This window comes from Polyodon spathula, chromosome 16, assembly GCF_017654505.1.
Source record: "Polyodon spathula isolate WHYD16114869_AA chromosome 16, ASM1765450v1, whole genome shotgun sequence".
Taxonomy (NCBI): Eukaryota; Metazoa; Chordata; class Actinopteri; order Acipenseriformes; family Polyodontidae; genus Polyodon; species Polyodon spathula.
In genome coordinates, this window is record NC_054549.1 from 12,511,429 (window position 1) to 12,537,331 (window position 25,903).

The following is a 25,903-nucleotide window of genomic DNA, read 5'->3' on the forward strand; positions in this document are numbered from 1 at the left end:
ATATATATATATATATATATATATATATATATATATATATATATATATATATATATGTATATATATATATATATTTGTGTGTTTATTTTTTTTTTTATCAGTTCTTAATCATAAATTCTACTTTTAAACATTTTTATGTACAGGTATACATTTGTAGGGAACCCATTTATGTTTAAACCAACCAACACAGTCAGGGTTTTGGTAACAGAAATGGTACTAAGGAGGCCACTGTTGCATTGATGAATGCTGGGATTGATTAAGCAGTGGCTAGTGTGGTTCAAGATAATGAAATCTGGTTATGTAGTTGCTGTGAAATACTGTGGACCTTAAAAATAGTCAAATGTAAATGTTAAACAAATCAATAAATGTATTTCCCCAGGTTTGACTTTTCCGATTGGTTTTTTATTTCAATTATTTAAAAAAAAAAAAAAAAAAAGATGTTGTTTAAATTGTAAACTATAGAAGAACATTGTAACCACGAGCACTGTTTATTGCTTTTAAAAATACAAACTTCACCTTCCTAATTGAAGTCTATGGTCATATAAGTATGTTTATCTTTTATTACAATACTTATCTCTCTTCAACCTACAATACATTTGGCTTGTGTTTGACTTGCAGAAGGAGTACTGTGTGCAGCTTATAACACACTGTCCAACTCCATAGAATACAGTATTTATAATTCAAATGAAACTTGAAAGGTCTTTCTTAGTGGCTTTATGCATTAGTATGTGTTGCAAATTAATGAGCCTTCAGGGAGTGACGTCACTGGATATGTATGTGCAATATGGTTTAAATGAATATAATAGAATTATTAACAAACAGATTATTAATGAATGGCAGAGTAAATGAGATACAGAAAAAAAGGTAGAGCGTTTTATAAGACTCAAAGTAAGGTTAAAATAATGGAAGGGTGGAATAGGAAGGAAGAAGCAGCATTAATAAGGCTTCTTATGGTGCATTCAGCATTAAAGGAACACCTGTATGGGAGTGGAGCGCATGAGAACGGGTTATGTATGGAATGTAGTGTAAAAAATACAGTGGCGCATCTGAGGGTTAAATGTATTAGATATAGGGAGGTGAGAGAAGATAAGGGATTGCAATATGATTCCAGAATGTTTAACATACAGAGAATTTAAAAGGTTGTGTTCACAGCAGTTTTAATAGCCAAATCTGAACAGGAGCTGGCGAGAATAAGTTTCGACAAAAACCTGGTGGCCATTAGCACAACAGCAGAATTAAAAGAAGACAACGTCATTTCAGCGCGCCTCTCGACGGAAAGGGGTTGTAATTCTCTGCGACGGTGTTCTAACTGCGTGAAGCATAGTGCAGGTGAGATTAAACTAATTTATACTGGTTTTTTACACAAATAAACAACAAAAGTACAATTAAACACCAGACCTCTAATAAAACAGTGTTTAACGAAGCTAAATGGATATTATAGCTGAACTTATCAAGTATAAAGAGCGGCAAGCACCGGGGATCCATCAATGATAACAACATCTAGTGTCCTCGATTTATTTATAAATCCAGAGCAACATTATTAGTTTAAAAAACACTAAGTAAACAAAAAACTACAATAGGGATGTGTTTACGTCACAGCATTTTTTTTTAAACTTCACTAGATTTGATTTTGATACAAAATTATAGTGTAAAGTAAAGAAAAATAGACGCGGCCTTTTTGTTGGTGCGCACAGACCAAGCTTTTGTTGACCTGTGTAAAATGGATTCTACATTTCTTACAAGTTTAAAAAGCGTGTATTTTGCATTATTTTACAATGTAGTACAGTACACCGTGCTTCAATTTCTTTTTGGCCAAAATTGTCATACCCTGGATTTTTTTCATTCATAAGTTTGTATTACATTTTATATTAAAATACATATGGTGAGGCGGAAGCAAACAAGCAGGCAGCTGTGATACTTTACTGATAGTGGCTGTACACCGCATGCAGTTTAAGTAAACCCCAAACAGTGTGGCTGTATATCAGATCCATACTGTTTTTCATACACTTGTGTGCTCTTTTTTAAAAGTTTGTTTACTGGGCTCGCATTTTTTTTTTTTTACACCTGTGTTTATTTTACCAGTGAAAAAGTATGAAGGTACTGAATACGGATAGGATACCGAGCCTTGTTCAGGTAAATGTACTGTAATGGGTACTGGGAAGGGTAAGTTTATATGTTTCTAGGTTTATCACAGACAATAATCAAAATAAACACTGTAGTCAAGAAAGGAAAACCGAGTTCAAAATCGCTTGAGTGTAAATGTGTGCTGTAGATTTGCCTTGCATTTGAAAACGGCTTATTTTTCTTATCATTGGCAACACTTAACTTCCAGTCTCTTCAGTTACTGACAGACTGCCTGTTATTTGCTCCACCAATCCATTCCCCCTAGTAGTTGAAAACTAGAGTCCTGTTTAGAAGTAAAACATATGTTTTGAAATAATAATGACAAATACGTTGACTGTTGTCATTTTAATGTCATTTCGATTTTTCTGTCTCCTCTTTTTTTTCAGTTTCTGCTGAGCTAGTGCTGATGGGGGACGAAAAGGACACTTGGAAAGTTAAAACGCTGGATGAAATCCTCCAAGAAAAGAAACGTAGACGAGAGCAAGAAGAAAAGACAGATCCCAAACGGCCGAAAACTGTGAGTCCCAATGGCAGCCAGATACAGATGTTGCTCATGATGTAAACTTGTTCACTGTATGTATATATTGTACTGCCTGTCAGGACTCTGGTTTCACTAGGGCTAGTTCTTGGTTTAAAAAAAAAAAAAAAAAAAAAACACTCAAACCCGCCCATTACAAATAGAAAAAAAAAAAAAGCCCGTCAGTTGCCCCACAATAATGGTACACCACGTTGAGAGAGAGAAGTCTCTCCACGGTATTATCTGGTAAAATTACAATGGAAGTGATTCTACATGTGCCAAAAAGGGGGGGGGGGTGTTTCTACAATGGCAGCCATGAAAAACCGTTAAGACATGAAACCAGTGGAAACAACCTTGTTTAACGTGACTTCTTTTTTCGGGTTATTAGGATGGTTTTTATCATTGTTCTGTGCAGTGAGTTAGTACTTTGTTTCTCTCCCCAGACGGATGAGCGGGATTCTAAGCGAGATACATTGGAGGAAGGCGAGCTTCAGGACCACAAGATGGAAATAACAATCCGTAACTCCCCATACGTGCGAGAAGAGTCTACCGAAGACAGGTAGGCAGAATAAAGCTATCGTCGTCTTGCTGAGCTTTGCTGCTTGTTCTTGGCTTTTTTATAATAACGAATCTTGCTTTTTGCTTTCTCCGCATATGTTTAATCCTATATAAATGTGAAAGCTGTATATTTTCACAAGCGGTTGTACTTACTTTTTGTCCATCCATTTCCAAGAGGGGAAGAAGATGATTCCCTGGCAATTAAACCACCACAGCAAATACCAAGAAAAGAGAAATCTCATCACAGGAAAGAGGACAGAAGAAAGGAGAAGAGGCGGCACCGCAGTAATTCCGCTGAAGGAGGTGAACCACATGCAAGGAGAGAATATTCCCATATACCTCATGCGCAGTTCAGTTGTTACTTCAGTTATGTTAATGAAAACAAACTATGTAGTCACCATGGTTGTTTTTTTTTTTATATGTTGTTTTTTTTGTCAGCTGTGAAACATGCCCGGCCAAAGGATAAAGAAAAAGAGAAGGAGAGAGAAAATGAACGAAGGAAGAGGCAACGCGAAGAGCAGGACAAGGCGAGGAGGGAATGGGAGAGGCAGAAGCGGAGAGAGCAGGCTAGGATAAACTCTAGGAGAGAGAGGTGAGATTCACTCACGTCATTCTAGGGCCCCCCATAGATTTTTCAGTTGTTTTTAGGTAGTTAATTTCTTTTGCCTAGTTAGCATAAGTTACAAATATCAAAATATTATGAGGTCTTATCAGAAAGATGCCTGCTTAGTGAATAGCATCAATACCAATGTCTCATTAACCCTTGTCTGTATGATTTTTTTCTAAATATCAGAATATTTAGATATCCCTTTGTAAACTTATGAATGTCATTTAGTTGCCCTGGAAACAGACTGGCTCACTTTTTGGAGGGGTGCTGGTATATACCATTATCAAAACAGAAACACAATATTAAATGTAATACAGTGACAGCAGGTGGCTAGAATGAGGCGGTTTTTTTTTGTTTTTTTTCTAATGCTCTATGCACTACATGCTTACAGTTTCTAAATTCTGACTGTGTCCTGGATTAGTTCAGGCATGCACATTAGGCATTTTACATTACTATCAAAGAATGTGTAGCTTTCGACCACAATGAGTACCCTTGTTCTGCATAAATAGTACATGAGTTTTTGTTGGGTTTTTTTGCATGGTAGTTGTGTAAGTTGTGAATTAACAATGCATCTCACTGGCATAACAAGTAATTGTGCTCCCTGAGATTAATGTCTGGGTGGGCTTAAGGAGAGATCCTGTTAAGCTCCCGCCCTCTTCCCCTGTTTTAAGGGACCGCCTGGAGCAGCTGGAGCGGCAGAGGGAGCGAGAGAGAAAGCTGAGGGAGCAGCAGCAGAAAGAGCAGAGGGAGCAAGTGGAGCGTGAGAGGAGGGCCGAGGAGAGACGCAAGGAGCGCGAGGCCAGGAGAGAAGGTGAGTGCTCGGCAAGTTCCTTCTGTTTTTCCCTTAGTAGCAGTTAAAATGGTCCTTATTTAACCAGGAAAAGCCTGTTGAAATTATAATCTATTTTTCAAGGGATACCTGGTCAAGAAGGTGGCATATAATACACAAAAAAACACATTCAAATGAGCACTAGCAATACAAACAAGTTAATCAAATTACAAGGAACAATTTAGGCACACCGGTAAAAAAAACATGTCTTGGCTACATAGATGTTAATGGTTCGTTTGAACTCCTTTTAAAGGGATCAAGACGGAACTTTTCAGTTCTTCATGAAGTTTATTCCAAGACCATGGAGCTAGAAAATGGAATGCCTTTTTATTTCCAAATTCTGTACAAACGCTATGATCTGAAAAACTTAAACAGTCTGAAATCTAAGATTATAAGCAGTAATAGAGATAATTGAGAATTTATCAAGATGCATGCCTTTTGGTTTTAATTCTCTGCATTGCAAGATGTTTTAAAATCTATGTCGGTTGCACTGTAATCTAATCCTTGTGACCAGCTCAATATGAAGACCTATTAGAAAATGAATTGGTCCCTATGGTGCTCTTATTATAAAAAGAAACATTAGGAGTCAGTTCTCCCAAGTCTTTGCCTTGGTATCTCATGGTGCTGCATATCTTCACAGCAGCGTCCCATCACAGGGGCCCTAAGGATGAGTATGGGGAGAAAGGGAAGCAGAGTCACCGGAGCCGTAGCCCAAGCCGGCAGCACCGTGAGAGGCAGGACCTGGGAGAGGGCAGCAGGATGGGTAGGAGCACCTTTTTAACATGGAACCTCAAACTTGATGTACCATAAACTCAGTTAGGAGAAACCCTGCCTCATATCTGTCTACTTTATTACTTAGTCAACCAGTCAGCGAGGACACAGTGGTGTCGCTTTTGACGTTTATTTTCTTCTGTGTCTTTTTTAAAAGTTCATAATGATAAGGAAAGAGCTTTTCCTTTTCCAGCAGCAGTGAGAGAGGAGAAGCAGGAGGACAGGGACCTGCTGTCTGATCTGCAGGATGTGAGTGAAAGCGAGAGAAAGACCAGCACAGCAGAATCATCCACAGGTAACCCCACTGGGCTGCACTTTATATGCATGAAGATTGTCTTTAACCATTCATGACATTTGTTACAATGGTGCCGTACAGGTGCAGTAAGCTGTCTTCATCCGTTTACATAGCATTGCGCACAACAGCATGTCTTTTGCTTTTTACTTATGCCTGCCCATACACCTCTTTGCAAGAGCAGGATCTGTTTACCCACTGCTGGATCAGTGTATTTCTTAAATGAGGCATAGTGCTGTAACACTGACCGGCAAATCAAATTCCTTTGTTTTGCTGTAAGTCAGATAAAAAGCTGGCATGGTAATGTAATGTTCAGGTTATTTAATTTTGTCCCAGGGTCAGGCACGGGTTCTGAAGAAGAGGAGGACACAAGTAGCGAGTCGGAGGGTGAGGGAGAAGGAGAGGGAGGAGAGTCTGCAACCAATTCAGAGGATGGGTCTGAACAGACTGCAGGTAAGCAATACAGAAGCTCTGGGAGGGGCACAGTACGAGTCACACGCTCTTCCTAATGCAAGTATGTGACGCCTCTGATCTGAAAAGGGTCAAGATGCTGAAAAGCTTTGCTCTTCTTATTTCCAGATGAAGTAAGTGAAGTAGAGCAGACGGAGGAAGAATATGAGGAAGAGAGGGAGAACGGGATCCACATTCCAGTCGGTATGTCTGTCTCTCTTTGCCGCTGCTGGTTCTGTGTCTGGTTTGCTGTGTTTTTAATTTTAATGGTCTATTTGAAACCAACCATTCTGTACTTTTAATATACCCCAGCATCTCATTTTTTTTATTAGCTCAACATATGTAGTTTCCTTCATGTGATGGGACGATTCTCATCATTTGATTTAATGTACTTGATTTAGAGCAGCAGTGCCCATTGATGTTCAGGTCTTTGTGTCCCCTTTTCCCCCACAGTGACAGAGTCGCGGTTTGACCGTGATACTGAGGAGAGTTTGGAGGAAGAGGAGGAGGAGGAGGAGGATGAGGAGGAAGAGGAGGAGGAGGAAGGAGAGGAGGCAGAGCCCAGCCTCCACTCACACTCGTGCTCCAACACTCCTGAAGGGAACTATATCCCTGAATCTCCGCCCATGTCTCCTGTGGATCTGAAGAAAGAGCTACCCAAATACCTGCCTGCTCTTCAGGTACTGACGGCATCCCACCTGGGCGGGATCCAGCTCGCCTTGTGGTTCACTGTAGCTGCGATTGAACATGCGTAAGAACATAGAGTGTGGTGCATTTTCAGTTTAATTTGCTAGCTGCATTCAAACTTAAAGTGAAATGATTTCTGATGACTGACGTATGTGGAGGCATCTGCAAATATGGGTTTCTTTTCCTACATTTTTCTCCAATGCCAGCACATTGTTTGTAAACTCATAGCCGCTCAGGGCTTTCTAGTAATGCTTAATTCAAAGTGCAATACCATTCAAGAATTCCTCTGGGAATGTTGACAATAACCCTTCCATGTACTCTTGGGTCTATGATTCCGGCGATACATGTTCTATAGATGTATTGCAATCTTCAGTTTAACAGACTTGCCTGTAAGTGAATGGTCTGCTTTCTGTCTATTTTAAGGGCTGTCGCAGTGTGGAGGAATTCCAGTGTCTGAACCGAATTGAAGAGGGAACGTACGGTGTGGTGTACAGAGCCAAGGATAAAAAGACAGGTATATTTTAGCTAGCTCACTGTAGCATTTATGGAAAGCAAGATGTAGCACTTTGTTTAAAATTGTTCAGAAGTCCTTTAATTCAGCGTGTGTCTGTGTGCATTTCACCAGATGAGATTGTGGCTCTAAAGCGATTGAAAATGGAGAAGGAAAAGGAAGGGTTTCCTATCACCTCTCTGAGAGAGATCAACACCATCCTAAAAGCTCAGCATCCCAACATTGTCACTGTTCGGGTGAGTAGAGGGCCTGTATTTGAAATGCATCCACTCCTGTCCATGATTACGGCTGCAACAATCCATTTGATAAGCGCGCTACGGACAGTGGTTGAGATCATCATTTCGCACTATGAAGTTGTATAATTGTCAAGATTTCCCATGAGAGAAGCAAGATCTAAACAACGTAACATTTTCAATTTGACTCCTATAGGAAATAGTGGTTGGCAGCAACATGGACAAGATCTATATAGTTATGAATTACGTGGAGCATGACCTGAAGAGTTTGATGGAGACAATGAAGCAGCCATTCTTACCAGGTAAAGCCAAGATAATATATATATTTTTTTGTGTGGATATTTTTAATTTCCTCAGCTAGCATAGACCCATGGTTTCCCAAAACCGCCCCCCTCGTTCTGACCTTCCTTGCATCGTGCAGGTGAGGTAAAAACCTTGATGATTCAGCTCTTGCGTGGAACCAGACATCTTCATGACAACTGGATTCTTCACCGGGACCTTAAGACCTCCAACCTGCTTCTGAGCCACAAAGGGATATTGAAGGTAACCGAGAAATTGACGTTGCTTTTAAGTCGTGCTTTCCAAAGAGACGTGGAAAATAATTTGCCCATTGCAGCAGTGGAATTGACTTCTGGAAAGCACCTCCTACAGCACAGCGGTGACACCCTCAACCATCCGAGACTGGAGTGCAGAGGTATTCGCTGCCTTCAGTCCTGAGTTTTTAATTTGTTTTTCTAGATTGGAGATTTTGGACTGGCTCGAGAGTACGGCTCTCCTCTGAAGCCCTACACCCCGGTGGTTGTGACGCTGTGGTACAGAGCACCCGAGCTGCTCCTGGGAGCCAAGGTTTGTCAAATGAATTACGTTTTCAATGTTGGGGAAAAGCCTTGTCTTATGATGACATGTAACATCATTGACTACTTGTCTGAAAACGCTGATTTGCATCACTTAGTGAGGATGTTTTATTCATTCACGCTGGCAGCTTGTGTTTCCAGTGCAGCACTTTATCTATGGTTTGGTTTTGTGTAGCGGCACAAGTTTCTTGCATGCTTTCTGTAGACCACTAAACACCTAACTGCTCTTCTCCATTTTGTGTGTTTTCAACTTTCCGGCCTTAATGCCAGTCCTTTTGTTTTCTGTATAGGAATATTCAACTGCGATAGACTTGTGGTCAGTAGGATGTATATTTGGAGAACTTTTGACCCAGAAGCCACTTTTCCCGGGAAAATCCGAAATTGACCAGATTAACAAAATCTTCAAGGTAAAAAGTTTTGATCATTAATATGTATGCTGTTGTACAGTAAATCTATCAGCAGTGTGTTTAAAGCTTAAGCAGTGTTAAAGGCTGTTGGATTTTTAAAACATTTGCTTGTGCATTCCAACAGTGAAAACATTAATAAATAAAGAAAATCTTTGGTGCTATATCTATTGGTAGTAAGCCTACTGTAATTTAAGTCTGCTTGCAGAAGAGGCAGTGACACTCTGCGCCACTAGACGGCAGTGTTAATAACTCAGTTGCTCAATCAAATCTTATGGGTGAGCTATAAGACTCTTGTGAAAATTGGCTGAGCCTAGTATGTCTGAACTTTTAGGATTTGGGAAGCCCCAGTGAAAAGATCTGGCCTGGGTACAATGAGATGCCAGCGGTGAAGAAAATGACATTTACAGAGTATCCATACAACAACCTCCGCAAGAGATTTGGGGCGCTGCTGTCTGACCAGGGATTCGACCTCATGAACAAGTGAGTTTCTTCCACTTGGTAAAGTCATGCATATACACTTGTAAGTGAAAGCACTGTGCATCAGAAACAGCGTATGTTTATTTTAATCAACAGAGATCTGCAGGATAGTGTTTGTTTGCTTTCCTTCTCTATTTCTTCCAGTCTTCACATTTAGTGTTTAAGACCGAGTCGTAAAATTTCTCATCCAGTTCTTAAGCGGATACTTTTGAAGCTTTGTCTGGTCATCTTTCCCGGCTCTGGAGTCTGGTCCTTCCAGAATTCATAGCTCTAATATTACAACCTTAGAGTTTGGAGAGACTCTCATCATCTATTTCTCACAGGATGAAATGCCAGATATCACTGCAGTGTTAACTCTTGCAGCTTGAGTGATTCTTTGGAAGCACAACCATAAACGTGAGAATGATTTATAGATCATTCCACATGTGCAGAGATCAGCGTCGGGGCTGTGTTACAACAACGTTTTGATCTCCAAACTTTCTGCTCCTTGGAGCCAAATATCACAAGTGCGGGCAAGCTTAATACAATTCCTAAATACAAGGCGATGGGCAGCAACTTGATGAGTTCTGTATAATGGGTTACGTGTCTTGACAGACTAATATATTAATTTAAATTTCATATTTTAAACATGATAATTATAACATAGTAACACAGCTTTGAACGATGTAGGAATTGAAACCAATTGCTTTTGTATAATTCATGTTTAGCTTTAGGAAACATGGGAGTCCTATTTCCAGAATATTAATACCCTATATATGATGCAAATGTATTTCAGATGTTTCAATCGGCTTTATAGTATAAGAAGTCATTATTTTACAAAGAGGAGGTAGGGTTTTGAGACAATCAAGAAATAACTGCAGTTTTATTGCTATGTCTTATTGGCTCTGACTGTCTTTGGTAACAGTTTTTGTTATGTAGTGTGGGAGTGTTGAACTCTCCAGCAGTGATGCGGTAACGCTCCTGCTGTGAATATCACACTCTAGTGTGGCTCTCGTTCATTTCAGTGCTCTATCTGGCCAAGGCTTTCATGACTCCTGCATCTGAAAGTATTCAGTGTGTGTCTGGCTTCCTTTGTGTTTACAGCAGACCAAAATAATCCACTCTCCTGGATAAAGTCTGGGATTGAAATCGGTGTTTAGGCTGGCAGTAGGGGAGATTTTCCATGAGATCTTAACAGATGCTTCCTTGTTTGGTGGAGCATCTTTTAGCTTGTCAGAGAAGTTGGCAGGATAGGGAGCAGAGGTCTGTAAGCCAGTTTTGCTTTAGTGGTATTTTTGGGTGATTTTTAAAAAATAATCAAATAAAACCAAATCTGGAACCAAACAATTCCATGGTAACACATAAAGGAAGAAAGGTGCCAGCTGAATTAGAATTCAGATTTCAAATGAATTTATTTAACCAGGATAGAACCCTTGTGATAAGAATCTTTTATTTTAAGACGTGGGGGAGGACGGGTTCTGTGGGTGATGTATCAGTAAGTAGATGTATCACAAGAATAAGGCTCTTAACAGTTACAACCCCATCACCTGACGTGAGTCCTTTCTTTACCTTTGAGGAGGTTCCTGACATACTGCCCAAGCAAGAGGATCACTGCAGAGGAGGCTCTGAAACACGAGTATTTCCGGGAATCTCCCCTGCCCATTGAACCAGCCATGTTCCCCACCTGGCCAGCCAAGAGCGAGCAGCAGAGGGTGAAACGAGGGACCAGTCCACGGCCGCCCGAGGGGGGGCTGGGCTACAGCCAACTGGTAAGAGTGCTGTCATTGTGATGGTACCTTTAGGGGGGCTGGTAGCTAAAGTTGGTGCACTGGCACGATTTGTTTCATAGATTGTAGTCGCCCTCCCTCCGGTTTTGTTATACTGAATTGATGTCAAAATGCTGACAATTTACAAAACCCATAATGATTCTGTATTGGCACAGCAAGACCAGTAAAGGTCAGGATATAAACACATTTACTTAACCTCAGGACGAACACTGAGGCTTCTCTTTTTAATGTTAATTCCCACATTCAGTCACATGCTGCTCCTTTCTCTTATTTCCCAGGGGGATGATGATTTGAAAGATACAGGTTTCCACCTGACCACCACAAATCAGGGGGCCTCTGCTGCCGGTCCCGGCTTCAGCCTCAAGTTTTGATTCCTCGCTGGAGCGTAGAGGACTGGGGATTCCACATGAGTGATGTGCAGCTCATCAGTTTTGCAACGTTGGGGATTCTGACGCATTTCTGCAGCACGGAAGAGACTGTGTTTTTCGTGTTTTCCTTTCTGTTGACATTACTGGATGTCGGAACAGTGACAGTGTTCTTATAGTTGCAAGATAGACAGCAAGCGCTGCACGTTATATGGGGTCTTCATTTGCTTGGAGAGCTAATCCGAAGTACTTATTCCCAAGCAAGTACTTAGCCGTCTTCACCAGGAGAAACCATGGAGCACTGCAAGGCTCAAATAAGTTGTTGGAGCGACATCCCTTGCCCCAAGCACAACAAAAGCCTGCCAGGTTTATTGCTGTGTATTGGATTTTGAAATAATGCCAGCTTTTGTTTTCTTTTTTTTCTTTTAAATAGGAGTGCTACCCACTAGATCAGTAAATAAATTACCATTTTTTTTATTTGACATTTTGTGTACTGTTTTCCAATGGCCAGGGTGCATTAAAAATTAAAAAAAATAAAAATAAAAAGTAAAAAGTTGGTAAGAAACAAATATCACAGCTTGTTTGGGACCTTTTCATACACAAGGGTATTAGTTTAGAGGTGGTATACAGAAAACAAAAAAAAAAGTATTAAACTATTTTAGAAATAACTTTGCTGCTTTATTTTGTCGCTGTGATATTTAAATCAAAATGAATATTGTGTGTTTTAAGATTTGAGTAAGCAGATTGTAGTCTAATACAAGTGTTACTGTTGCATTAGAAGGAAGCTTTATATCCCCTGGTCTAAAAAAGAAAGAACAAAATGTTTTTGTTGGCAGCTGGTTCAGGTAATTTAAGATCAAGATATACTGTGTTTCTTTCTCTTCTCAGTTCTATGACCTGAAGCAATAGAGCCCTGCATTGTTTGTTGGCTTGCTGCATGTAACCGTACAAGTGTTCTTTTGACTAAAGCAGTCCTATAATGAAGCTAGAACTTCTAAAACATGCTTTTTAACAATTGGGTCACCAGTTTCGCTTGGATTGCTCATCCTCAATTCAATACACTGCCAGTTAGCTTTCTTTTTTTAACTCTGAATTAAGTCACCGAGAGAGGTGAAAGCAGCCATAATGAAAAGGACTTTGTTCTTTTGATTTCATAGTTCCGAAACTTTGCATTTGGAAAGGGATGCTGAGACTTTTTTTTTTTTTTTTTTTTAAATAGCAAATTTAAAAACAGCATGAACATTGACCAAGGAGGACTGGCTGCTTGGTCGTGTGAAAAGAATTGAAGGGTGTCAGATGTAACCAACACATTTTGAAATTACTGGAATCCTGGCCAGTGTGTAGCAAGAGTGTAAAACCCTGAAGCAGCAAGCTGTTCGTCTTTAACCCTTTACTGCATACGCTGATTGTCTGTGTCGCATCATGAGCAAGGCTCAGTAGATTCTGTAGGTTCACAAATTGTTCAAGCAGCTTTTAAGAAATGAAGAATGCATTCAGCTGCTCGCACTCCTGTATCCTGATCATTTAAATGAAATACTTAATTGATGGTAGTTCTGAAACTTAGCAGTGGGTGTAAAGCCAGTCCAGATTTCAAGCCCTGAGAATGTAGGAGAAACTAGATTGCAGCAAATCTTCACAAGGTAGTTCCAACTAAAGTCAAATAGACACATTTTACTGTGCTATCCATACACTTCTGTTATGAGTTCTGAGTGAGTTTCTAAAACAAAAGTGGCTTTTACCAGCCCAGGGAAAGCAAAAAATAAAAAATAAAATCCTTCTGTGGAACACACTATTGTACTGTTTATAAATGTGTCCTTGGAATCGTTTCATGTCAGCACAGATGTTTAGGGTGAGACTTCCATCCCTCAACAGCACTTTGTAAATGGAAAGAGGGTGCCGTGCTTTCCTGTAGTGTCCAGTGTGAAGGAAATGCTTTTATATTTGCAATATTGTGCCAGGAATTATCCGTCGCCATTTATTTTTTGCATTTTCTTAGTTAAACTCGACAGTGCTAGGATTTACTGTATTTTATCCTGTTTCCAGATGTTCATTTCCATGCCACAAATCAATGAAGTGTGAGATTGGAAGAAATGGTGTCTAACCTAATGTGTAGCAGTTTAATGGTAAAGATTAAGACGTGCAATAAGTGAGATTTAAATAGAGATCTTTTTTTTCTTGCTTTACTGAAATCTGCTCTACACTTAGTCTGTAACTGTACTGTACTCTCGTATTCTGGCGTCAACTTTGATAATATCAGGACAACTGGTATAATTAAAACAAAACTGATAAAGTGTGGATATTGGTGGAGCTTTACTGCTCTGAAACTAATCTCTTCTAGGTTGGGCTGGTTCTGAATGTACAGGACCTGTCTGGGTGTGACTGCAGAAATGTATTTTCACATGTATTTGCTCCACGTTGCTTAAGCATATGGGGTATACCCACATCCCTAACGGATGTGTCTCGGAGCTGTGACAGATCTGTTTTGGAATAAGTTCAGGTGGGCTGTCCAGAACCCTGTATGAACACTTTATTTGTTTTAGTGCCCAGAAACTGGCACTCGATTGGTACAGTTGGCAGCGTGAAATGAAGCATGGGCAGCATCTGTTTGGTAGATCAACAGACCGCTGCAGACTGTAAAGGCTGTTAATCCCAGATGTACAGACACCTAGCATTAAAATCACACTACTTTTTTTCATACTGTATAGCAGTCGACTTTTATTCTTGTCGAATCTGACCCAATTTTAGCCACAGAAGGCGCTAAACAGCACTTCTTTGGAAGTCACTAATTCTTAACACAAAGCATCGTTGCCAGTGTGACGTGTGTGTTACATTCGTTTTCATAATTCCTGTCTCCCCCTCCCCATTAGAAGTTGAGAATGTCTTGTTAGAAGCGAACTCGAACCTTCCAGGTGTATGTGGTCAGGACCTTGTTGTGCTTCTTGACTATGCAGGTGTACGTGCCCTCGTTGATGCCGTTGGCAACGATGCTAAGGTGGTCGTCTTTCAGAGAGATGTAACCTGGGTAGGAGTTCTCCAACAGCTCCCCGTCTTTATACCAGCTGGAAGGTAAAGAAACAAAACCTGAACGTCTGATTTGGAAGAACACTGTTTGATTGTGGCATTTTCTGGTGGTACTGCAATACAGCGTGCATATGAAGTTATTCCTTACTGGGTCTCAGCAGAGCTGGTAACGCAGGGTGTCAATTCTAATTATGGAACAGTGAGTAAGAGAAGCTTTGTATTTTTGTGGCAGGGAAACTTAAGTTTTTTTTTTCTTTTTTAAATAGTAGTTACTGGGAAACCGGCACCAAACATTTCATTTTCACCAGTATTGACAAGCTCTCGTTCTCCAGTAAAAAAAAAATGAAATGATAAAAAGAAACGTACTAAACTTTTCCTTTCTTCGCAGCAATCTTTTTCCCGCAGCGGAAGGTGAGTTTCTTTCCTTCGAGGACAAGTTTGTTTTTTGTCCTGGGAGGGACAGAGGTTGGAGCTGCGGTGGAGAAGGGGAAGTCTGTACAGAGAAATGAGCATGCTGTTTAATTCCATCACTTTCCCTTAATCTAATCTAGAGCCAGGCCACCTTCAAAGGTGTTGGTTTTGTCTTTTAGATCTGTGAAATATTTACATGACCCAGTTTCACAACTTTTATTTTAGCCCGCCAAGCCACAACTTTTTTAGGATTCAAGCGTTTGTACCCGCTTATCAAAAACAGTTTTTCTAATTGAGTGTGACACACAGATTCTAGGGTAGGGAATTAGGAGTTTGACTTAGAGGAGTCTAGCCCTTTGATTATAAACTGCATTAAGTAGTAATTTCAAAACCTCATTTACTGAGGCTGTGTATGTGGAGTATACTGACCTCAGAGAAGAGAACGCTGTGTTTGTCTGCTGGACTAAGTAGCCACAAATACCCTGTTTTGAAAGTGATTTTTTTATTTTTTTTCTTACCATGGCAGAAGTCACAGCTGGAAGGACAGTGTTTTTTCATTAGCCGTTTTTTTGAGTTGCAGTAGCCTTTCCGGGCCCAGGTGGGACAGATAAACAACCTATCCAAACAACCTGGAAGGGGTTGAGAATTGAGCGTTCAGAGATACACTGCATTAGACACCAGCATTGAGCTTTCACAGGTAAACTACAGTAGACACCAGCATTGAGCTTTCAGAGGTAAACTGCATTAGACGCCAGCATTGAGCTTTCAGATATAAACTGCATTAGATGCCAGCATAACCCTGCAACCTTCATCCTACAGCAAAGCAATAGTTCATTTTCCAGACTGCAATCACTTCAAGCGGATCTCTAAACTGAAGTGTTACACTCAAAGGTGTACAAGCCAATACACCTCTGCCCAGTAAACACAGCTAGTGGTTCACTGACAGCTGCTTCCAGCCTTCCTTACCATAGAGCCGGTGCAGACCCCAGACATCGTCCAGAGAGATATCCTTCCTCCCGGTCAGAGTGGCGTTGAGGTGCATGATGGCCATGGGGTTGAGGGAGTGCATCAGCCCCAGGGCGTGGCCAATCTCGTGGGCAGCCACGTGAACCACGTCTGTGAGCCACACCCCTGCCAACATAACCACAGCCAATCGCAACACAGTAGAGTAGCTTGCCACCTATCCAGCACAGACGGGACAGCTTCCTCTCAATCTATAACCAACTTGGGGTAGTAACATTAACACTGCTAGCTTGTAGTGTCAGTGGGATATGCTAGTGGGTGTTTTAATACTTTAGATTCTAGAATTGTTGCAGTTTGGTAAAAAGCCTGTTGTCTGCCATATATGCTTTTTTGTTGACGCGTTAACATAGGCACCCGTTATAAACAATCAATAGATGTGTTATAAAGAATGTTATAAACATTAGGAGATCGTTATTAAACAATAGACTAAAGGCGTGCAGTGTTATAAGAACATGCGAGTCAGGTAATCTTACTGTATACTTATAACTGTTTGTATTTTGTTTGGATGTCCAATTAGATTACAGGGTAAATTCAAAACCTTGTAATAACTAACTTCAATTGATTCCTGCTCTTACCAAATTGAATTGGTTCTTGGGTATGACTCTTCGGGATAGTGAATTGGCATGAAACCCCAAGAGTCACAGCAAACAATTAAAAATAAATCTTTTTAACAACGACAACAGTCTAATCCCGCTCCTGCTGTTTTGTACCAGCCCCCTGGAGCCTTGCTGCCGTGTTGGTTTGGTTTTTGTTTACAGGTTGCCACGGCAGAGGCTCGGTTTACCCTTTTTCCAGCTGAAGCGCATGTTTCCCAGGACCCAGTACTCGCTGTCGTCGAAGTGGATCTCGCCGGTCTGGGGGAAGAAGGCGTGTGCAAGCTCCCCGGTGATGCCATCGAAGCACTGATGCAGGTACGACTGCAGGCAGTCTGTGTGGTTAATGGGGTAGAACCCTGCAGTGGACACACAAGGGAAAAATGCCGGACTGTAGGGCTGTGTTTAAAACTGGGTGACAACAGTGCCTACTGGAATTAGAAACTGGTCTTTGTTCCCACCCTTTATCATACCTGCAACTCAAATCTGCACCAAGCCTGTGCATGATAAAGATCTATGTCATCTAAATCAGGACTGCCCAGTGGTTTGTCTGATTTAGAGGCGACTGCACAGTGATTTCTCAAATGTAGATGCATCTCAGAAAATATATTTAAGTAGGTACCCCTATTAGAGCGTGGCTTGGCAGGACTCCTAATATAACAACCGCCCCGCCTTGCCCAGGAAAGTATTCTCTGACCAAGGGTTGCGAAGTACAGAAGCGGGAGTTGAAAAAACGCTACCTATTTTAATATCCGCCTCCTGATCGTCCGGCACTTCCCTGAAGCTGAAGGGAGAGACGTCACTCCACATGGCGAATGCAGCTGCCATGCCTTTCCGCGTGTCGCTCTCGTTCATCAGGTTTCGCGGGAACGACAGCAGCCTGTCAGTGGGGAAATGGCAGCGCTTCTTAAGTTAAAGCTGAGACTGGATGTACACTTTCGGCTCAAGGGTTTTGCACTCATCTGTAGGGAGTTTAATGGGAAATCCTAGCGTACGTGAGCAGGACGTGGTGTTTTAAAAATAAGTTTCTAGAAGAAGCATTCTTTTTGTGTGATGTCCTGGTTGTTGGAATTAGTCACCTAATTATGGGACTCATGATTCCATCACCCAGCTGATGAAAATGCCTGGGATGCAAAAGTCTAAAGGGCTGTTGGAGTGATATAAAGAGAGGCAGTAGGTCCCTACTTGTACGTGAGTTTGAATTTGTCCCACTTGTACATCCCGGGGGTGAGGGTGTAGCGTTTCTTCCGTGAGAGATGCAGTAGCTGGGAGCTGGCTTCCTTTCGGATGCCAATTACTAAGGCACTGGAGGTTTGAGCTTCTTCCTTGGACAAGAAAAGAACAGCATGTGTTATTCATCTGGACTGTACAGCACGAGCGGATGCCAACAGGAAACCGGGAAATACTCTGTCAAATGAAACTACAAGTAAACACCTTGTTAAAATATAAAAAACTGTGAGCGCCCCATGACAGAGATACTCTGCAGTTTAACAGAGATGAATCCAGCCTGTTTCATATCAAATCTGTTTGGTTGATATCACCACAAACATGTTTAGTCCTCTCACCACTGCACAGCTGAACTGTGTACTGACTCCACTCATTTCCTGTTGTTCTAGAAACCAGGAGGGGAGGGGCAGGCTGTGCCCAAGAGCGTCCCAGAGAGACTGAACTGAACAGGACTAGCTCATTGCCCAGTTGTCTGCATACAGTAAGTGCCACTCCACCTAAACTCTACTTTGAAATCATGTTTAAAACAAGGTTATTGAAAAAAGACACTCAAAGCTACTAGTAGTTGAAGGTTTAATATCCAAATATTTCCAGAAATAAGAAGTTCTAATTGTTTCTTACAGTTCTTTTTACTATGTATAAGATTATGCATGTATGTACAGTAATTTTGCCAGAAGATTCCTCTTTGAGGTTGCATCTTGTTTTGTCGCAAGACAGCCAAAGCACAGTAAAAGCTTGGTACTCAAATGGCATGCTAGACCACAGAAATTATTTCAAAGAAGGCCATTTCAAAAAGGCTGCAGGGGAATACTCGGGGGAAGGTGGTAATTAAAGCAGTGGCTTTGTTTCCTGTGCTTTACTTATTAGTCTTAGCATTACAGCAGTTGAGCGAGGGCCCAAGAGAGAACACAACATTTACAAAACAACCCATTGACCAAGCATACAGAGTAGCGGTCCCTCCTCCTCAGCCATTTCTGAGGAACTCACAGCTAATGCATCTGGAATGTTTCCTGACATGTGAATCAACTTTGTCATCACAACGGCCACAAAAAAAGACCTACAATATGAAGCACACTTGTGCAGGCTTCATTCCATTCTGTCCCATCCTTGTTAGAATGCTTTTTATAATTAGATCATAACGTATATTTAATTAGAATCAGTATTATGCATTGGAAATTCACTCATACTGCAAAGTAGAGAGGTTAAGAATGGAAAATCTTATTACAGTCTGGTATTGAGAATCACAAAATCTTATTCCTGGTTGATCATTTTTCCTTTAAAATACCGTTCCCGCCCTCTAGTAGAATAAGGCTTTATCCTTGCTCACTTGGGTATTTTTGATTTCCATTTTATTTCCTTGTCTCCAATTTGTAGTTGTAGCCCAACCCACCAAATCGATTGCTGATTATTCAGCTGATTTTGTAAAGAAAGTTTCCTCCTGCAATTTCATTGGAATTGCAGCACTTTGGATCTGGGTCATGTTTACATACAGTCTGGGAAATGAACAGCATGTGTCTTGGCGATTTAAAGATCTTAGCATTGTTTTCATGCAATCCTGCTGGCACTTTCCCGAAAGCCGTATTTTGTCTGCGAGTTGCGTTTGATTTCTCTGATCAAATGGACCTCCTCTCTTTCTTCACTCCCTCTGGTTCAGAAGTCCAGAAAGGGAGGGAAAGAATTCCTCAGATCAATATGATTGACAGCTATCCTTGCATAGGAATGAAGAGGCCTTCCTTAAAGGAGCTGGAATGTTCATTGTTCCTCTTCGTCTGGAGTGGGAGTGCTACACTACCACAGTATAGAAAAACTGCTGTCAAATGGAACACTGTAGCAGTTTGTCAGTGCGATATATAGCATATTGTATAGGGTGATACAGTACCAGCTGATAACCACTCCATGAGTGGGCTTCTACTTTCTATCTTACACAACACCCTGCTCTATATTATACTATCTATTGTAAAATAAGAATAAGTAAACAGTATTTCTCATTTTAATATGATGCCGCTTCTCGGATGACTAATGGAAACGGATACACACTGTAGCGTTTTCAAGTTTTTATCACCGTTGGCTGGTGTTTTGATTAACAGGCACCCTGGAAATATTGCTGTTCAGTTATTGTTTTTCAGGTCTATAGTCTGCCTTCCTAAGATGCTTCCAGTTCTTTCAGGGAACACTTAAGGGCTGCTGCCAAGCCCTGAGAACCCACCGATCCTCTGGCTGGAAGACAGGAGAGATTCATCGTGCTTCTCATAATTATTTTTTGTTAAGGAGGGCTGGGGGCGCATTCCCTGCCACGCAGGTATGGAATGCAGATCTGAATTAGGACTGAGGGCCTTTTGACATGTATCATAAACATAACCCTAAACTTAGCTGGACCAGGCAGTCACTTCCTCAGGATACAAACTGAAAAGGAAAAGGTGTGCATCCTTCAAGATGAGCAGACGAGAGGCTGCCTTCTAACTCGATTGGTTTTCCTTCTGGGATTAACACCATGCAGCCAACATCTGGGTTCGTGTCTCAAATGACAGCAAATTGCAATGCAGGCTTTCACCTAAATAGCCATTTATTCGCACAGCAAACACAGAAGCAGCAGGTGAATCTGTGTCCTGCAAATACAGACGCCATGTAGGTTTTGTTATGCTGTGAAATTCGCATTTCAGATTTTCACTGCGTTGTATTTTTATTAATACAAAAGGTCTGTGTATTTTACCAGATGTACTGTGGGGTTCATGTGAATCCCTGGTATAGTCTGTGCACATGTGGCAGGGTTTCAGATACAGTTCTGTGCCTCTGCTTTCTCAGCAAAGCACATAACAAGACAAACGCCTCTCTCCCCAAGCCGGGTGGGTGGGCAGTATCTCCGCTAAATAGCTGCTTGCATGGCTGGACTGGGAGCCAGCAATGACAGGTAGTGTGTTAATAGTGTAAATATTGGCCACCTGCATCAGCCCCAGCATGGGCTTGCAAATAATGCAACGCGGAAACAGCACCTCCTGCAGGTGAGTCATATGTATTACACAGGGTTAAATATCCTGAAAATACCTCCCAATTATCCGTTTGCTTATCCTGGACAATATCTATGGAAAAAGAAAGCACCTGCAATCATGTTACTGAAAAAAATATATTACAGTTGACCTACATTGCTATATGCACACGGTAGTGTATGGGGATAAAGTAATGAATATTTTTACAAGTATATAGATGAAATGGTAGCCGTTTCAGTCCAGGTATGATAGACAAAGAGAAGTGATATCAATCTCTCTTTCCAACTTTCACCTGAAGAAGAGACCTTTGAGGTCTTGAAAGCCTGTGATTAATTATTGTTTAGTTAGTCCAATAAAAGGCTTCCCATATCCTTCTCTTTGTCCATCTTAAAGTATATAAAACAATTTAAAACGACGGGTTGTAGCAGCATTCACTTTCCAAACGATGACATGTAAAGACATGTTTCATTGTGTAACCCTAAATACCAAAATGCAAGCCGGTGTTTGCCAAAGCAAGCATGCGTATATAGATATTTTTTGTATAGTTACACCTGCACCTATTATCAAAAAGAATGCGTGCACTTCAACCTACCTGAAATCTCCTGGCGGGGAATGCCGAGGTGTCCTGCAGCCCTGCAAACATAGCCGCCACCGACAGAACACATACAGCGAAATGCAGAACTTTGGAACTGCCTTCTCGATTTGCGTTATATAAAGTACACTCCATCTCTGCAATGAGTCAGAGAACGCCGGGGTATTCTCCCTTGGAAATGAAGAACAAAAAAAACCTTATATATCCACCATTTAGAACCGTGAAACCGTTTGCATGGTTGATGCAGACCGCTGCTTGCACCAGTTCTGTTCGAAAAGCTATATTCTAATAGTTTCAGGCCGCATAAATTTTATTTTTTATAACTTGTGTCTGCAGCGCTTTACTGACTGAAGTTTGCCAGACGGTTTCACATTACTTATGGGGTTCAGCTTTTGTCAAAGTGAACGATAAAGGAAACCAGCTGGAATGAACTGGAACCGAACCCAGTTTCTGGATTAATTGCAGTCTCTCCAGTGCAGATTAAATCTGCTGCTGTCAAATTATTACGACTGTTACGGAGAAAGTACACATTTTAAAAAACGACAATTTTAGCCAACAGAACGTTTTATTAAAATCACGCGGTGTTAAAATCTGCAGCAATAAAACCCGAATTAGAGAAAACTGCTGTTACACTACAAATAATGCACACATTATTAATACTGGAGTGCCTTATTTATGACTCGTATTATTAATATTACGTGTGTTCAGGTGATAATGTAAAACCAACAGATGAATTTAAACAAACAGACAATAACACTTCAGTTTAGTGCATGTTTTTTTTTTTTTTTGTAATGTACTATATGTATGTTTTCTACGTAATATAATTTGATATGTGGATAATAGTTTTGATATTGATACACAGTTAAATATTGTACCACAATACTGAACTATTTTACTTTTTTTTGACAGTATAAACCACGATTTAATTAAGCGTGCCAGTAAAAACAGAAACCATGGCAACGGCTTTGGCAGTGTCTCTGGCCTGTTGAATTGAATTCATTGTTTCTTAAACGGCCAAACAAGATCGAGTACTGGTAAAAACACAACTCTGTTAACTTCAAAAAGCATTGTTTTTAACACAGTGAAAGCCTAGTAAGTTTGTAGTTCTGGCATTCCAAACCAGGTTGACTAATCATAGTTGGGTACCACTCGCCCCCAGACTGTGGTTGGTGTAAAACCATGAGAAAATACCTCCATGCTGTACGTTGCTTTGTATACCTATGCACAGCGTAGAAGCATAGTTGCATTCCACCCCAGCCAGCAGAAATTAGCCTTGACCTCCTTGACACAGACCTTTCAAACTTTACACAGACGCACAGGGTCAGTAAAGGTCAAATACTCAACAAACTGATGAGAGAATACTTCTCAAGGTCAATTCTGGCTCCAGGAATATATCTTCTGACCTGCCTGGAGATTCACATCAAAGCACTCTAGATGTTCTAAACAGTGATCCAATCCAGTCTATCACCGGCGACCTCAGCAGATACAAAAGAGTATTCATTTCAAATATTTTTGGAGCGCATACAGGTTCAATACTCGAGGCAACTGATCAGGACCGATTTGAAAGCAGTCTCATTGTCACTAATGCAGCCATAGGATCTTAAAGACAGACAAAGACTTCCTTCCCCCGGGCTTCTTGGCAGGCACTCCTGATGAGTTTGTTTCTTCCTGTAATTTAGTTCTTTGCACTAAACAAACATTGACTTTCTCAACATGAATACTAGGAAACCAATACTGTAAAACTTAAATTACTCCCAAGTTAATTACATAGTATGCCTTAGTGACCAGTATTCATTTGGTCTTGTGAACTGTATGTTTTTCTTCTGTATTTTATTAGTTACAGAACAATTGGTGCGTTTCTGTCCACAAATGTTATTTTTGTATTTGAATTGTATTTTGTAACTGCAAAGATTTTCACTGAAGCAGCAAACAGGGAAGCCCCTTAATTGGGAATTGTGTTGGGATGGCAGTTGATTCAGTTCAGCACAGGTGCTGCTCTCCACTCAGAACAAAGCACTTGGTCTCATCAGGATGTTACAGGACTCCTCTACATGGCAGGCTTCACTAGGGCTCTCAGAAAACTCTTCACAGCTTTGATATATCTTGCTTGGTAGCCGTTGCCAGTGTTTAATTGCCATCTTTCTGCTTTCAGTTTAATAATGTCTGAAGTCTAGCAGTGGTGGAACCTGGGCAGAGGAAAGCAGATGTGCTGTTTTTCTGTGTCAGGATGATCTCTTGCAGTGACGCATGGTGTATAGCTTGGCCCAGTCTCTCAACAGACTAGAAGAATGACCTGGTGACCTCTTGGATGAGGCATGTTGGGGCTTTTAGTTCATATTAACAGTGAATTCTGCATTGCTTTTATATGCATTGCAATTCAAAGATGCCTTTGCCTGTGCATGGTTTGAGTGAGAGATCTCTGCTGCCTCTCCTAATGAAATATTCCCTTCATTTCCAGTTTGCAAATCCTTCAAGCTTTTTATCATGTGTCCAGGTACAGTAATAGTGTCCTAGAAGTCTGTGGTTGAACTTTCTTTGCTTTTTTAGCAGAGCAAAGTGATTGACCTATTAAGAAAAACAATTACCCAGACAAAGCTGAACCCTGTTCTGACTGCAGGATTGCTCCCCTTCAGTACACAAGACCACTACTAGTGCTTGTCAGCTACGTTAATATGCTTCCCCACCATCACCACCAGGCAGTATTTTCAGAAGTTTTTTTATGGAACAGTTAATCTTAACAGATGGCACATATTAGCAGCAGCAACAACAACAGAGAATCGTTCATAACACTTGCAATAGGATATTAAAGAGATAAGAAATGAAATACTGGGGGAATATACACTATCATTTAAGTGTGCAGTATCGGACTGATTGAGATTGGAGATAACTTTTCAGCATGGGCCATAAAGAGTACAGAAATCTCTTTTGGCCTCGACTAACCAGCAGTTGCAAGAATCTCCAGCTGGGTGCTATCAAATGTAATTTTGTCTAAGTTGCTCTACTTATCCTGTTGAAAATATGTTCAGAGGGCGAAAGTACTCCTCAAAACAAACTTAGCTTGTGTTTGACAGTGAATCAGAGATCCCTGTAGTACATTGTAATCAAAGTGTTTCTCTAGCTGCCTAGGGGCAGCATGTGGATGACATCTGGCTTCAGTTCAGTTGAGTGCTGCAATACAGGGTTATCACCACAGGATGGCAGCAAAAACACATTGGCCACAGGAAATACTAAAAAGGATGTGAAGAAAGGCGATGGCAAGATCACCATTCATTTTCAGCAGTACTGTATATATTACACATAGAAGATGGTTTTGTCAGTCAAAAAAGCAACAAAGGACAATGGTCTAAATGATAACTTTTAAATGCCTTTAAGAAATATCATCCCTTATAAAAGCGTGCCATAGTGAAAGCATGGCAAAGGGCAATAAAGCAAATATAAGCGCTGTATAGCCCAGAGAGGTATTGTAAAGTACATGTTTAAAAAAATAAAATAAAAAAATGCTTAAAATAACCACAGCAAGAGCATAGCAAAACTACAAAATTACCGTGGTAACCGTTATAAGCAATCTTTTAAAATGTATCATATCATAATATTTAACACACAGGGCGCTGAAGTAGGTGCAAGATGATCCTCATATTAAATGCAGAGTAGGAAAACAGTACCTTTAAAAATGAGCAGAAATTGCCCATGTGGGCCTAGACTTGATACACATGGAAAAAAAGAAGAATGTGGCAATAGACCAGTTAATTTCTGAAAATTACCCAATGGTATCTCAAACTGTGAATATTGCATTTTGTCACCTAGGCAACCTTCCCATGTCTGGTCCCTGCTCTGTAATTTGTGAAAGCTGTTATACGCTGAACTCATATTTTTACATACACTTTCGAGACTGTATAAATCCCTCAACAGGTTGACAATAAGTGCTGCAGCTTTTATTCCAGCTCAAAGCAGCAATGCCAACACATAATTGTCTGTATCAATTAAGGCCCAGGACAGATGCTCTTATCATGCATTTCCATCTGCTACTCGTTTGCTGGGGGTGAATGGTCATTGCCTTTCAATCAGTCCTGTATTTGCACAATAGTTCCAAGTCATCTTACATATGCCCCTGGTTTTCTATTCTATGACATTGCAGTAATCCTTACTTACAGGTATTTTGCAATACTTCCCTGTTAACTGATAAACGGCTGTCTCTTAAAATAACATGTTTGTTTTCTGATTTAATCTGGATAGATTTCCCTTGCTGCCTTCCCTTGGGTGTGCTGAACTTGCACAATCATGTTTTCTGTGTCACCTGGGATAATTTGTTCCTACAGATATCAGGGAAGTTGAACCTAGTAAGCAAGGAGGTTGCAGCTTCCATCGCAGAGAGAGTCATTCCTAGGGGGAATTGCATGCACATTTCTTTCTAGAATGCAGATTGTCATACAGCATGGTTTGTACTACTGCAAAAATGAGGTTCACCCAAGTGATTCACTTCTAGCTGTTACCAAGGAGCGGGGCTCCCCTAAGACTAATTTGATAATTGAAATAGCTGTGCTATCTCCATCAGCCATTTGACAGAGCCCATTTGCTGAGGCAGCACCGCAGCCTGTAGCTGGATG

General features: G+C 40.8%; 2 protein-coding genes across 10 annotated transcripts; one reads left to right on the forward strand and one right to left on the reverse strand.

Moving 5' to 3' along the window:
- The first annotated feature begins 1,226 nt into the window (after positions 1 to 1,226).
- Positions 1,227 to 12,679, forward strand: LOC121328583 (cyclin-dependent kinase 11B-like). 8 transcript variants are annotated; one of them, XM_041273366.1, is made up of 21 exons: positions 1,271 to 1,329; positions 2,083 to 2,133; positions 2,511 to 2,641; positions 3,085 to 3,200; positions 3,375 to 3,502; positions 3,638 to 3,791; positions 4,436 to 4,617; positions 5,276 to 5,398; positions 5,600 to 5,701; positions 6,035 to 6,151; positions 6,278 to 6,352; positions 6,602 to 6,828; positions 7,259 to 7,349; positions 7,461 to 7,582; positions 7,776 to 7,881; positions 8,001 to 8,122; positions 8,318 to 8,425; positions 8,724 to 8,840; positions 9,172 to 9,320; positions 10,873 to 11,065; positions 11,362 to 12,679. In XM_041273366.1, the coding sequence occupies exons 3-21, from the start codon at positions 2,531 to 2,533 to the stop codon at positions 11,452 to 11,454; spliced, it is 2,436 nt and encodes an 811-aa protein (XP_041129300.1). In that variant the 5' UTR covers positions 1,271 to 1,329; positions 2,083 to 2,133; positions 2,511 to 2,530; the 3' UTR covers positions 11,455 to 12,679. The 8 variants fall into 8 exon arrangements, with proteins under 8 accessions (XP_041129302.1, XP_041129300.1, XP_041129299.1 ...); XM_041273365.1 differs by having other exon boundaries at positions 1,280 to 1,329; positions 2,083 to 2,163; positions 5,603 to 5,701; XM_041273364.1 differs by having other exon boundaries at positions 1,281 to 1,329; positions 2,083 to 2,163; positions 5,279 to 5,398.
- Positions 12,680 to 13,960: 1,281 nt separating this feature from the next.
- Positions 13,961 to 21,770, reverse strand: LOC121328585 (matrix metalloproteinase-23-like). 2 transcript variants are annotated; one of them, XM_041273372.1, is made up of 8 exons: positions 21,300 to 21,770; positions 17,682 to 17,817; positions 17,237 to 17,376; positions 16,688 to 16,855; positions 15,847 to 16,011; positions 15,399 to 15,509; positions 14,836 to 14,962; positions 13,961 to 14,507 (listed from the first exon to the last, which is right to left on the reverse strand). In XM_041273372.1, the coding sequence occupies exons 1-8, from the start codon at positions 21,370 to 21,372 to the stop codon at positions 14,333 to 14,335; spliced, it is 1,095 nt and encodes a 364-aa protein (XP_041129306.1). In that variant the 5' UTR covers positions 21,373 to 21,770; the 3' UTR covers positions 13,961 to 14,332. The 2 variants fall into 2 exon arrangements, with proteins under 2 accessions (XP_041129306.1, XP_041129305.1); XM_041273371.1 differs by having other exon boundaries at positions 17,682 to 17,821; positions 21,300 to 21,765.
- Between the last annotated feature and the right edge of the window lie 4,133 nt (positions 21,771 to 25,903).